The sequence below is a fragment of the Mauremys mutica genome, chromosome 4 (genome assembly GCF_020497125.1).
Source record: "Mauremys mutica isolate MM-2020 ecotype Southern chromosome 4, ASM2049712v1, whole genome shotgun sequence".
Lineage (NCBI taxonomy): Eukaryota > Metazoa > Chordata > Testudines > Geoemydidae > Mauremys > Mauremys mutica.
In genome coordinates, this window is record NC_059075.1 from 122,646,061 (window position 1) to 122,659,386 (window position 13,326).

At 57.3% G+C, this 13,326-nt stretch overlaps 1 protein-coding gene across 1 annotated transcript in view; it reads right to left on the reverse strand.

Annotated features, from left to right (window-relative positions):
* The window catches only part of SSH3 (slingshot protein phosphatase 3), a 34,485-nt gene extending 22,156 nt beyond the window's left edge, over positions 1 to 12,329 (reverse strand). The window contains exons 1-9 of the mRNA XM_045015513.1: positions 12,187 to 12,329; positions 9,303 to 9,340; positions 8,186 to 8,351; positions 6,284 to 6,402; positions 5,843 to 5,914; positions 4,328 to 4,393; positions 806 to 1,000; positions 380 to 473; positions 32 to 160 (exon numbers count right to left, since the gene is read on the reverse strand). Coding sequence (XP_044871448.1) covers positions 32 to 160; positions 380 to 473; positions 806 to 1,000; positions 4,328 to 4,393; positions 5,843 to 5,914; positions 6,284 to 6,402; positions 8,186 to 8,351; positions 9,303 to 9,340; positions 12,187 to 12,252 — 945 coding nt within the window. The 5' untranslated portion in view covers positions 12,253 to 12,329. The remainder of the gene's footprint in view (positions 1 to 31; positions 161 to 379; positions 474 to 805; positions 1,001 to 4,327; positions 4,394 to 5,842; positions 5,915 to 6,283; positions 6,403 to 8,185; positions 8,352 to 9,302; positions 9,341 to 12,186) is intronic.
* Between the last annotated feature and the right edge of the window lie 997 nt (positions 12,330 to 13,326).

The window sequence follows — 13,326 nt, forward strand, 5'->3', positions numbered from 1 at the left end:
GAGCTTTCCCCAGCCCCTGGCAGCTCCTCACTAGGTACAGGTGGTCAAAGATCTTGGAGGGACGGTCCATTTGAGCCATGATGAGTAGCATCTCGTTATCAATGAACTCCTTGTACTCCTTCAGGCTGCAGCTAGTGCGGTGCTCCAGCTCTGTACGGATCTGCAAGGGGAACAGACCATCAGAGGGAAGATCCCACTCTGGCCCCGGGGGGGAGGAGGCGAGGTTGGCTGGTTACTCCCACTTCCCCCTAATGCATACATCCTGCCCCTTTTTCCCTCCCGCCCCCCCCAGCCAATCGCTTCCCAGGCCGCCTTTACCCACAAATGCATGCCCATTCCCATCTTCCACCCCGACCTGCCTCCTCCCCATGCACCCCACCTCCTTGGAGGTGATGCTCTCCAGATCAGCCGTGGCCATCAGCTCACGCAGTTTGGCCCGGATCTTCCGCTCCATAAGTTCACGCTCCGTTGGCCTGGGGCACAGAGAAAGGTGGGGTGTCAAAGCCCACAGGGCTCCCAGATTCTGCCCTCAGACCCTGCCCCACTGTTAGGGTTTGGCTTAGATCCAACCAATTTGTAGGCTCTAGGGAGGATTCAAACCTGGTGCTCAGCCAGTCAGCATCTAGCATTTGAGGCTTTTACATGGAGCCCTGCCCCATCCAGATCCCCACTTGCTGCTGAGGTGGGGGCTGCCCCAAGGGGAGAGGTACATGTGTGGCTTGCTGAATGAAGCTGGTGGGGGAGCCCCCTGGCCCCCCACACTGTGCCGATCCTCCCCCTCCCCCCATCCCGGCCTGGTACTGACCGGTCAGAGAAGAGGGCAGGGGAGTCGGGTCGCACGGACTCCAGGTCAGACATGGCCAGCCACTCGTTGATGCAGCTCTGCTCTGAGGCTATGGCACGCTGGTACCACTCAGCCCAGCCCAGCGCGCTGCCCCCAGGGAAGTGGTTGTTTTGGACGGCTTCATTGCATGCCTTGTGCAGCACCTGCAGCACCGACCTGGACGTCAGATTGGAGAGACAACAAGCATAAGGCACAGACCTCTGCCCACAGGGACTGGCGGGGGAAGGTGTCTTCCCATATGGGACCCCACCCGCTCCCCTGCTGCTTGGCTAGTGCCTGGGAGCAGGGCATCTGCACTACAACTACTTTACTGTAACAGCCCCTGTGTGATAAATGAGCGTGGAGGGAGCTCCCTTTTGTGGACACCCAGCCAACCAGTTAGCTACAAAATCCCTGTTAGTAGTTATTCTCTACTTGCTTTACCTGTAAAGGGTTAATAAGCCCACAGGTAAAAGGAAGGGAGTGGGCACCTGACCAAAAGGGCCAATGGGAGGGCTAGAACTTTTTAAAATTGGAAAAAATCTTCCCTTTGTCTGTCTGTTGTGGTTCTCTGGGAAAGAGCAGAGACACAGAGCAGCACTGCTGTACGCAGATTTAATACCAGGTATGAAAAAGGATAAAATCATATCTCAACACATACCTGGCACGGGGAAAAATTAGTGGGTGTTCTGCACACACCAGCAGCCAAGCTCCCTGCCCTGCCCCACCTTGCCTCCTCCCCTGAGCAAGCTCTGGGAGGGAGAGGGGAGGAGGCAGGGAAGAGGTGGGGCTGGGGTGGGGATTTGGGGAAGGGGCAGGGACTTTGGGGAAGGGGTTGGAATGGTGCCAGGTGGGGGGTCGAGCACCCACTGGCACCATTAGAAGTCAGCCCCTATGCCTCAACCCTACTTATCTGAAACCCCAAATATGTAAGTAATCAGGGAATGTCTAGGAAGACGCGATTAGGGTTATTTCTTTTATTTCTTCTTGGCTTGTGGACTCCTCTGTGCTAACCCCAGATGCTTTTGTTTGCTTGTAACCTTTAAGTTGAACCTCAAGACAGCTATCCTGATGCTTAATTTTTGTAACAGTTTCTTTCAAGGTTTAGCAAAAAGCCTAAATTCCAAATGTATTTCCTTTCTTTTTGGGTTTAATAAAATTGACCTTTTTTAAGAACAGGACTGGGTTTTTGTGTCCCTAAGAGGTTTGTGCGTGTTGTTTAATTAGCTGGTAGCAACAGCTGATCTCCTTTGTTTTCTTTCTCAGCTCTTCCCTGGGGGGTGGGTGGGTGTGAGAGAGAGCTTGAGGGTATCCCACAGGAAGGAATTCCCAAGTGAGCCTTCCTGAGTCCCAAGGGTTTTTTTGCAGTTGGGTGGTTACAGCATCTACTCATCCAAGGTCAGAGTGAAACTGTTTAACTGTTTGGGAGTTTAATACCAGCCTGGAGTGGCCAGTATTATTTTTTAGAATCCTTGCGGGCTCCCACCTTCTGTACTTGAAGTGCCAGAGTGGGGAATCAGCCTTGACAACCTATTCCATAGACTGCAGGGCTTTGGAGCAGGGATACACACGGGGGGAGGGGGGAGGAAGGGAGGAGAGATCCCCACAGCTGTCCCACTGCCTCCCATGGCCACTGCACCTCCCCTCAGGGCAATCCCCACAAATATCCCTCCATCTCCCATGGCCACTGTGACGTTGCAGTCTATATGGTTTTGTAAAAATATGCTAATGAGTGAATATAATGCAACTGGAATATGCTTCATGCAAAAGGTCTCTTGTAAGGTATCATTACAAAGCTTATAATCTACTGAGTGTGATCATCCTATTTGTATAAATGTACCACTCTTGTATCTGATGACTGTTTTACCTGTAAGTCTTCCTGTATACGTGTGTGCTGGCAAGTGGGTAATGAAGTCTTGCAGTGACATGTGATCGTGTCACCTGAACTGGAATCCATCTTTAACCTGGTGTCTTTCCATTGAGAAGGAGGGGGTGGGAACCCAGAGAGGGACAAAGGATTCCCGCCTTATGCAAAAGATATATAAATGGGTGGAACAGAACAAGGGAAGGAGCCATCATGAAGAATCCCCTAGCTACCACCTGAGCTGGGACAAGAGCTGTACCAGGGGAAAGAATTGTGCCCAGGCCTGGAAGGTGTCCAGTCTGAAAAAAAAACTTACTGAAGCATCTCTGAGGGTGAGATTATCTGTATTCAGTTTGATTAGACACAGATTTGCACATTTCATTTTATTTTGCTTGGTGACTTACTTTGTTCTGTCTGTTACTACTTGGAACCACTTAAATCCTACTTTTTATATTTAATAAAATCACTTTTTACTTATTAGTTAACTCAGAGTATGTATTAATACCTGGGGGAGCAAACAACTGAGCATCTCTCTCTATCAGTGTTATAGAGGGCGAACAATTTATGAGTTTACCCTGTATAAGCTTTATACAGGGTAAAACGGATTTATTTGGGTTTAGACCCCATTGGGAGTTGGGCATCTGAGTGTTTAAAGACAGGAACACTTCTGTTAGCTGCTTTCAGGTAAACCTGCAGCTTTGGGGCAAGTGATTCAGACCCTAGGTCTTTGTTAGAGCAGACAGGAGTGTCTGGCTCAGCAAGACAGGGGTGCTGGAGTCCTGAGCTGGCAGGGAAAGCAGGGGTAGAAGTAGTCTGGGCACATCAGGTGGCAGCTCCCAGGTGGGTTCTGTGATCCAACCCGTCACAGCCACCATACCTCCACCCCAGGGCAATCCCTTCAGATATCCCTCCTCCTCCCGTGGCCACCATTCCTCCACCCCAGGGCAATTCCCTCAGATATCCCTCCTCCTCCCATGGCCACCATACCTCCACCCCAGGGCAATTCCCTCAGATATCCCTCCTCCTCCCATGGCCACCATACCTCCACCCCAGGGCAATTCCCTCAGATATCCCTCCTCCTCCCATGGCCACCATACCTCCACCCCAGGGCAATTCCCTCAGATATCCCTCCTCCTCCCATGGCCACCATACCTCCACCTCAGGGCAATCCCCTCAGATATCCCTCCTCCTCCCGTGGCCACCATACCTCCACCCCAGGGCAATCCCCTCAGATATCCCTCCTCCTCCCATGGCCACCATACCTCCACCTCAGGGCAATCCCCTCAGATATCCCTCCTCCTCCCGTGGCCACCATACCTCCCCCCCAGGGCAATCCCCGTAGATATCCCTCCACCCCAGCGGCCATGACAGCTCCCTCAAAGGAAACCCCAGAGGTATCCCTCTATTTTCTGCAGCCATGACACCTCCTACCTGGGGCTATCTCCACAGATATCCCCTGCTTTCCAAGTCCGATGGGGGGGAACAAATGGAAAGCTCACAGTCCAGCCCAAATCTCATCTCTCCAACTCTGTCTCTAAACCCTTGTTCTAGTGGGTCCCAGCCATAGTGATAGTCCATCCCCCGCATAATCCCACAGCTCCCACCAGCTGCACTTGACAGGCAGTATGCGGGTCACTCACCACATGGTCTGCACAGAGATAGGTTTGAAGATGCGTGTCTGCCCCCAGGACATCACACTGAAGCCCCTAGAGACACAGAGAGGAAGGCAGGGATTTCACAGGGGGGTTGGGCAGGGAGAAGGGGCTGGATGCAGGAGGGGAGGAAGACATTCACCCTTAACACACAGAGCTGGACTGAGAAGCTCTGTGAATGCTCAGTGCCAGCTAGGGTGACCAGACAGCAAATGTGAAAAATCGGGATGGGGGTGGGGAATAATAGGAGCCTATATAAGAAAAAGACCCAAAAATTGGGACTGTCCCTATAAAATCGGGACATCTGGTCACCCTAGTGCCAGCCCAACAGCTCCCTGCAAGTCAGATCACATGCATGAGCAGAGGTGGGGTGGGTTTCAGCATCTGGGATCTGAGAGTCAAGCTGGGCTTTCTCTGCTCCATACAGCAGCACTGCATCCTTGATCCACATGAGCCATTTGCAGGGGGAGGAGAGTGTCCTGGTATTCTCCCAACCTCCAGCCACAAACCAAGCCCTGCCCATTTAAGAAGCCCCTCCCAACACAGACTCTCAGCTTCCATTAGAAAAACTGATGTCTGAGCCTTGCAGTGCTTCATACAGCCACCAGAGGTCGCAATGTGCACTAAAGAGCTCCAAATTGTGTGAGGACCCTGGTAAACAAAGGAGTCAAAGCTGGAGGACAGAAGGCTGTAGCTTTTTCCTTTAATAAATGCCTCCTGTTCAAGGAGGTCTGTGAGGCTAGTGGATAGAGCACTAGCCTAGGACTCAAAACACCTGGGTTTCTACTTCCGGCTTGGCTATTGGCCTGCTGGGTGATCTTGGACAAGTCACTTCCCCACTCTGTGCCTCAGTTTCCTCATCTGTAAAATGGTGCTAATGATCCTGACTTTCTTTGTATAGTGCTTTGAGATTTACTGATGAAAAGCCCTAGATAGGAGCCAAATGTTGTTGTTATTCCTCAGATCACCACAGAGACATCTGTCTGAGTATGCAGGCCACTCAGAGCAACAGCTGGGAGAGGTACAAATGTGTATCAATTTGTCATGTTGACTCTGAAACCTAAGGATAGTCCATTAAAGTTTCCTACATTAGGAAACATTTTGGTAAAATTTCTCATTACTGACTGGGCTGGCAATGGCTGGTTAAGATGCAGCTGCCTCTGCAGTACACATGGGACCCTGAGCACCTTGCTGGGGGACATGGCTGGTGGTGTTGCTGTGGAAGCTGGCATGTCTCTCGGAGCCCCATGACTCTGTTCGGAGAGAGGAGGGGAGCTGTGTGCCTGGCAGCAGTTCAGGCAATGAATCTAGAGCCTGTACTACCATCTCTGCCCAGCAGAGGGCAGGACAGGCTGTTGCTGGGGGCACTGTGTGTGGCATGTGGGGGGTGAAAGGCAGTCCGGATTGGACGCAAGGCAGAATTTCCCTCTCCCCCCCACCCCATCCCATCCCCGCACAGGAGATCTCCCCATGGGGGCAGCACAGACAACTGAGGTCTCTTACCCATCCCCGTCGAGGAAGACCTGGGTGTCGCTCCAGAGGGGCAGCACCATCCCCAGGGTGCATCTGGTCGACCTAGGGGCAGAGAGAGAGGTCAGAGCGCACAGCATTGGGGGGGGGGTGAGTGTAGGGGTCCCCACTGGGGTGTGGGAGAGGTTCCAGACTTGGAACAAGGACCCCACAGACTTCAGGGTTCTGCTCTGATGCTGGGGGGCAGCCTAAGGGCAGAGCAAAGAGTTTGGCCACCCTGGTGCTGAGACTCAGGGTTCAGGTAGCTCCTCCCATGGATTGTGGGGCATGAACCCCCCACTCCTCAGTCCTGCTCCCCACCACCTTAATTCCCCCCTCCTCTGTGCTCCCCCTCCCCTGCCTCACTCGCCAACACAACCCTTGCATCCCCCATCCCTCCCTGCTCCTCACTGCCCCCCCCCCCAATCTCCTCACCCCTCTTCAGGGAAGTCCACGCCCAGAAGCACTGTCTCGCTCTTGCCCTCCAGCTCCTCCGTCGACACGAGCAGCAGGTACCGGATCCGGTGAGGCCGGGCTGACTCCAGCCGCACGGCCTGGAAACAAAGCCAGAGGCAAACTGAGACCTGCCTCTCCATGTGACTTCCCAGTGCCCCTGATATGCCCCTGCCTCTGTATCACAGCGCCCTCTGCTGGGGAAGGCGGGGCTAGGCCATGTAGGCTCCACCCCCTCCTTGGTGTCCCATTGCCCCCTGCTGGGGAGGACAGGGCTGGGCAGTGCTTCTCCCCCTTCCCAATTTCCCAGCGCCCTCACTGGGGAGGGCAGCGTGGACAGTGCAGGCTCCTCCTGCTCCCCAATTTCCCAGCACCCCCTGCTGGGGAGGGCAGGGCTGGGCAGTGCAGGCTCCTCCCCAATTTCCCAGCATCCCCTGCTGGAGAGGGAGGGGTTGGACAGTGGTTTCCCAACTCGGTGTCAGGGCTCTGTCAGGGAGATGTTAAGAGATGAACCCTTGGTCTCTGTTCTGCTCTGGGGTGGTCAGTGCGCGACTGGGGCTCAGCGATCCACACACAGCTCTCAGGGATGGGGGACCCCTGGGGGCACAGGCAGCATGACTTAGCCTTGCAAGCAAGGGAAGCTCTGAGCAACCCTGGGAAGCTCCCTGCAGAGTCCCCTGGGCTGGACTGTGCAGCTGGCTCTGGCTGCCAGCCCAGGAGGCGAGAGCAAGAGCCCTGCAGCCATAAATGGGGAACTGGCTGCTCAGAAATGAGATTCCACGGGCAGGGATCCCCTCCCCCAACAACCTCCATGCTGCACACAGACAGCACCTCATCTGCCCCTGCCCAGCCCCACCCTCTCCAGCAAGGGGCACTGAGACACCGGGGGGGAGGAGCCTGCACTGGCCAGCCCCGCCCTCTCCAACCTGGCATGACATCCTGTACCCTGCCAGTGGGTGGAGCAGCCCACGTGCTGGAGTGGTTAACAATTCTCCAATCAGGCTGGGCCAGTGCCAGGGATGGGGGGAGGGACCAGGCCTGGGATCACAAACAATGAATAATGCTCATGCAATGGATGGACTGCAACCCTGAGCCAGTCTGCCCGGGAGGGTGTCTGTGCGTGCAAGGCTGTGGGGAGTGGGATCGGGGGGAGGGGGCGCTGCAGGAACTGGGCAGGTGCAATCAGGATGGGGAGGGGCAGCTGGGAGCTGGGAAGGGATGGGGCAGTGAGTAACAGGGCTCAGGAGAGGGGCAGTAAGAGTGCAGGGAGACACAGGCATGGGGGGTGCAGTCTGCCCCTTCCCCTCCTCACCTACAGTGTATATATCCTGTTGTTGCTTCCCCCTTGAGCACCAAGATCAAACCTGCTAGGCTATTCCAAGCTGTGCTCACCCACCCCACCCAGGGCACTGGCTGGGGACCTAGGCCCCGTGAATGGAGGCGCCAGGATGAGGTGAGGTGGGAGCAATGCATTGTGGGTACACCGAGATAGCTGCTCCAGCAGCACTGGAGCCTGGGGGGCTGGATCAGCCTATTGGGCTAATCTGGGGTAGGGGGTGATAGTGGGGAGATGCTGGACTAGATGGTCCCATAGAGCTGATCTGGGGTGGGGATGGGAGGGGGAGATGATGGACTAGATGGACCCATGGGGCTGATCTGGGTAGGAGGATGCTGGACTGGATGGACCCATGAGGCTGATATGGGGCAGGCTGGCAGGGAGGGAGGTGAAGGGAAGGGTTGATCCTGAGCTGGATGAACCCAGTGGTTTGATGATCTGATGTGGCGACTGTCCGCATCACTCATCTCCGCTCCCGTCCCATTGTTTCAGCCCCCTGGTCTGTTCTCTCCTGGGAGCTACCTCGGGCCAGCTCTGCCCTGTCTCACCAGGCGGATGGCATCCTCTTGCCGCAGTAGCCCCATCATCAGCTGCAGGTGCTGCTCCTGCTGGCTTTGCATTTGGTCCGGAGAGGGCGGGGCTTCTTGCACCGTCTCCAGCTTCTCCTCTTCCGGCAAGAGTAGGGCAGCCCCTTTGACCATGACGAAGCTGTGGCTGGGGGTAGAGAGGGGGAGGGGACATAGATATGAGACAGAGGAACATCCTGCACCTACAAGGGAAGCTGGCCCTGGGGGAGGGGAGGGACCCACTCTGTCAAATTTGAGCACGCCAGCTTCCACTGAGAAAAAGAACTGAGTCGCTAACCCTTAGGGTTGTGAAGGCAACCTCCCACACGTGAGGCATCTGCCTGAGTCTGTGGGCAGGTGGCTCCTGCGCCTCAGCAGCTGCTCAGAGCTTTGCCACTAACAAGCCCCTGGACAATTTCAGAGCAGGTGATTAGATGCCCGCAGGGGGCAGAGGTAAAACTCTCCAGGGGCAGGTTAGTTTCACCCTGGGGCTCTGAGCAGATGCAAAGGCTTGGGTGATTCATGGGGGCAGGATTCAAAAGTCAGCAGGGTGGAGAGGGATTGATAGGAGCACCCTCCCCCTCAGCAGCCTGGATGCTTGGGGGCAGGGGCGGCTCTAGGAATTCGAATGCCCCAAGCACGCCGGTCCCGCGGCTCCGGGGGACCTCTTGCAGACGTGCCTGCGGAGGGTCCGCTGGTCCCGTGGCTCCGGTGGACCTCCCGCAGGCATGACTGCGGAAGGTCCGCCATAGCCACCTGCCGCCCTCCCGGCAAAATGCCGCCCCAAGCGCGCGCTTGGCGCGCTGGGGTCTGGAGCCAGCCCTGCTTGGGGGGCCAATATGGGGCAGAGTCCCTTCTCCTATCCAGCAGCTATAGGGCAGGACCTTCAAATGCAACAGGGAGGGCCCAGCATGGGAATCTCAGCACCGCTTCCTCCTTCCAAACAGCAGTGTGCACGGTCATTGCTCCTCCCTGGTGGGACCACCTTGCCTGCCTCCCATCGCCCGCCAGTGACTACGTAGCAGGTAGAGGGGGTCTGGGGTTGGGAACCAGCTCCCCTTTGGCTGGTGGGGCGGAGGTTATGGGGGTGGCACCTCACCGTCGCTGCAGCTGGCTCCTCCTGGAAACCTCTTCATCCTGCAAAAGAACCACAGATAGATAGATCAGCCCCAGGCTGGGCGCAGAACTTGCTCCCCTGCAGGGGGTGGGCATGTAGGCCATGACCCCATGGCACCCAGCTGGGGCCAGAGATGAGGATGTACCATCCCCCAAGCTCCAGCACAGGCAGGGCAGGTCCAGAGCAAGGAACGAGGATAGGGCAGCTCCTCTGGCCCTGTGGGATGTGAGGGGCTCCGGGAACAAGTTGGCACTGCAGGGCTCTGGGGAAATTCCTGAGAGGCAGTGCTGGGCAGCAACTAGTGCCTGCAGATGTCTGAATAGGAGCTGGCCCACTGATCACGCTGCCAGGGGCCCAGTGGTGCTGACGGGGTCTCACATTCTGCTAGCAGAGCTCTTAGTTCAGAGATGGTGGCCTTGTATTGTGTCACCCTTAGTGACCCAGACCTAAAACCAAGAAGCTGGAGTCAGGGGAGGATCACAGACCCCATGTCTCATTCTTGAATACTTTCCTTTAAACAACCAGAGAAATTCCCCAGCAAGAAAACTTTGTTAAGGATGTAAACAGAACAGCAGCATTGCCAGGCACCCACGTGCGCTGGGAGTCTGGAACAGTGGCCTGGTTCACCCACCCTTACTGGCCATTTCTCCCGGGGGGGGGGGTGTTTCAAGCCCCCCCATGAGAGCAACAGAGCAAGGGGGACCAGGGATGCCTGGAAAGCCAATGAGGAAGGGCTCCTGGGAGCACGTAGGTGGGAAAGGGTCAGCCGGGGGGAGGAACTGCGGACAAAACAGAGATAGCAGCCTTAGCAGGGGAGAGCAGAGGAGAGAGGAGAACCCTGCCCTCAGTGAAGCGCCCCCTTGTGTCCAAGAAGTATCCTGCAGGAGGATTCCTGCTCAGCTCTGGCAGCCTGCAGGGGTCACCTGACTCCTGCCCCTCCCAGGAGCACGCACAGAGAGCTGAAGGGACAGCAGGAGAGTGTGGCTGATGTGACAGAGGAGCCAGGCTTGGTAGCAGGGTCAGGGACTCTTGCACCCTAGGCCCTCTACTCCAATGGTGCCTGAAGCTACTGTGGATCCCTGCAGCCTGCAAGGTACTCGCTCGAGGTCACAGTTGCTAGCACAGGAAGCTGGAGTTTCATGATGTTGGCTGGGGTTTGCCACCCACTGTCAGGCTGCAATGGGGAAATGGCCGCATTTGGGGCAGGCGTCACCCCAACGCCTCCCACCTATTTAGAGCATCGACTGGGCCATGAGCCCTTTTGGGCACCATCCATGGCCTCAGGCTAGGTATCAGGACCTTTTTGTTCCCTCCTGGGAGCCGGAACGGGGCTCGCAGCCCAGTGACAATTTCCTCTGACATTTTTTAGTGTGGAAAATAATATTAACAGCATCCCGGCCCTTCCTGAGCGGCAGCTCCCATTAGAGCGCATGCAACCAGATACGACGCTCACAAGCCCACGCAGCCAGGAGACTGCTGTACACGGGGAAACTGGGAGTGTGAATCCTGGCGCTAGTGCCCCTGGGCATGGATCCTGCTTTGGGGTGGGGGTGGGGGTAGGGTGACCAGATATCCCGATTTTATAGGCACAGTCCCGATTTTTGGGTCTTTTTCTTATATAGGCTCCTATTACCCCCCACCCCCTGTCCAGATTTTTCACATTTGCTGTCTGGTCACCCGGGGGGGCTGGGAGTATGAATCCTAGCGCTAGTGCCTGGGGTGTGTATCCCACTGGATGGTGACTCCTAGTGCTAATGCCCGTGGCATGGATCCTGCTGGGGGGAGGGATCTGGAAGGTGAATCCTAGCACTAGTGCCTGGGGTGTGGATCCTGCTGGAGGGACACTGGGGGGTGAACCCAGGCGCTGGGGCCCCATATCCCACTGCACTCAGCGTGACTTTGCAGACTGCAAGACGATAACTGAAGGGGAAGCAGCCTCCTAAGGAAGTGTCCGTTTGTGAAACTTAATGACAAGTCAGTACCGGTGCCCGATAAACCACAGGGCAGCGCAGGCTGCGCAAGGGGAATTAGAGCCAGCCACAGACACTGGGCACCCATGTGTAATGGCAGCCCTCTTGATGTGCACTGCAGCACCCCCTGCTGGGAGAGGCTGGGACTGGAATAGCTGGGAGCTCCCCCCAGAGCCAGCCTCCCACCCCGCTCACCATAGCGCCCCCTGCTGGGAGAGGCTGGGGCTGGGGCAGCCGGGCACACCCCCAGAGCCAGTGCTCCCACCCCGCTCCCTGCAGCGCCCCCTGCTGGGAGAGGCTGGGGCTTGAATAGCTGGGAGCTCCCCCACAGCCAGCCCCCCACCCTGCTCCTTGCAGCGCCCCCTGCTGGGAGAGGCTGGGGCTTGAATAGCTGGGAGCTCCCCCACAGCCAGTGCTCCCACCCTGCTCCCTGCAGCGCCCCCTGCTGGGAGAGGCTGGGGCTTGAATAGCTGGGAGCTCCCCCACAGCCAGTGCTCCCACCCCGCTCCCTGCAGCGCCCCCTGCTGGGAGAGGCTGGGGCTGGAGTAGCTGGGAGCTCCCCCACAGCCAGAGCCCCCACCCCGCTCCCTGCAGCGCCCCCTGCTGGGAGAGGCTGGGGCTGGAGCAGCTGGGCACACCCCCACCGCCAGCGCTGCAGGGCACTAACCACTCTACAAGCTTCGTCCCCCCAGCCATGGAGCTCGGCAGGGAGCAGAGACAGCCCCAAAGCCGACGCAATAACTAGCGCCGAGGCACGGAGAGGATGGGAAGGGAGGAGGGGGAGCCCAGCTGGGACAGGGGCTGGCCCGGGTGTGGGTCAGAGAAAGGGGAGCCCGGCTCGGGGAGTCCAGCTGGGGCCGGGCAGGGGTCCCGGCTGGGGCGGGGCAGGGACTCACCTTGCGGCCGGTGGGGGAGCCGTGGCCGCTACCGACTGGGGACCTGCGGACGGTGACCAGCGCCATGCGCCCCCCGGCCCCACCTGCCACAAACTTCGGGCGCCCCCGGCCGTCCGCCGCCGCCGCCTGGACCAGGAAGAGCCGGGAGGCTGCAGCGCCAGGCGCCTCCCCTGAGGGCGGCCCTTAAAGGGGCAGCCCGGCCCCAGAGCTTCCACGGGAGACATTGGCTGCCAAGAAGGGGACGTAGGGTGAGCTGAGCCCCTGCTAGCGCTCTCCACGGTGGTGCCCCTCAATCCCCACCGCAGCCGCTGATCTCCCAGTCCTGGGCTGCCCCCACAGCTCTGCCAGTGCGCCTGTCGCACAGAGCCCTGCTCTCCCGGTCCTGGGCTGCCCCCCACAGCTCTGCCAGTGCACCTCTGTCCTACCCCAGAGCCCCCTGCTATCCCAGCCCCACGCTCTGTTAATACACCTCAATCCCTAGTAGCCGCTGAACCGGCTATTCCTGTCCAGGCCTGCATGTCCCAGGAGCCCCACCAATCCCATTGCCTGGGAGCGCAGTGCTTTGGAATTTGAAGCTGGATGGGCAGGGGCAGCAGCTCTTTGTCCCAGTAGCATAACACCCTGTGCCCATCCAGGCAGCAGCCGCCCAGCTGTGGGGGTGCTTTGATTGCTCCAGTTCAAGGCCATGTTGGCAGCAACTCTTGGGATCTAATGAGGGGAAATTGATGGGAAGATGATAAACTTTGCCATGGGGGGACAGAACTAGTAGGGACCATCCAGGTGATCACATCCAGTCTCCTGCTCTCCCCTGTAACCCCAGCATATAATCCTGGTCATATATTTACCAATCTCCACTCTAAAACCAGGCCAGTTGTTTGCCCCACTACTCCTAGTGGGAGGTGGGTCAGCTCCTCACTTCGCTGGTGGGTAGAAACCTTCTAGTTCCCAACCTGTTTATGCCTGGCCACTTTCTCCCCCTTTGTTCTTGTGACAATGTTGTCCTTTATTTTAAATCGCTTGTCTCCCTCCCTGTTGTACTGATAGAGACAGCTCTGCTCCAGCTTCATTTTGCTGGGCTAAACAAACCAAACTCTCCCAGTCTTTTCTTGTCTAACAGGCCCCTGTTCATAGAGCCATCAA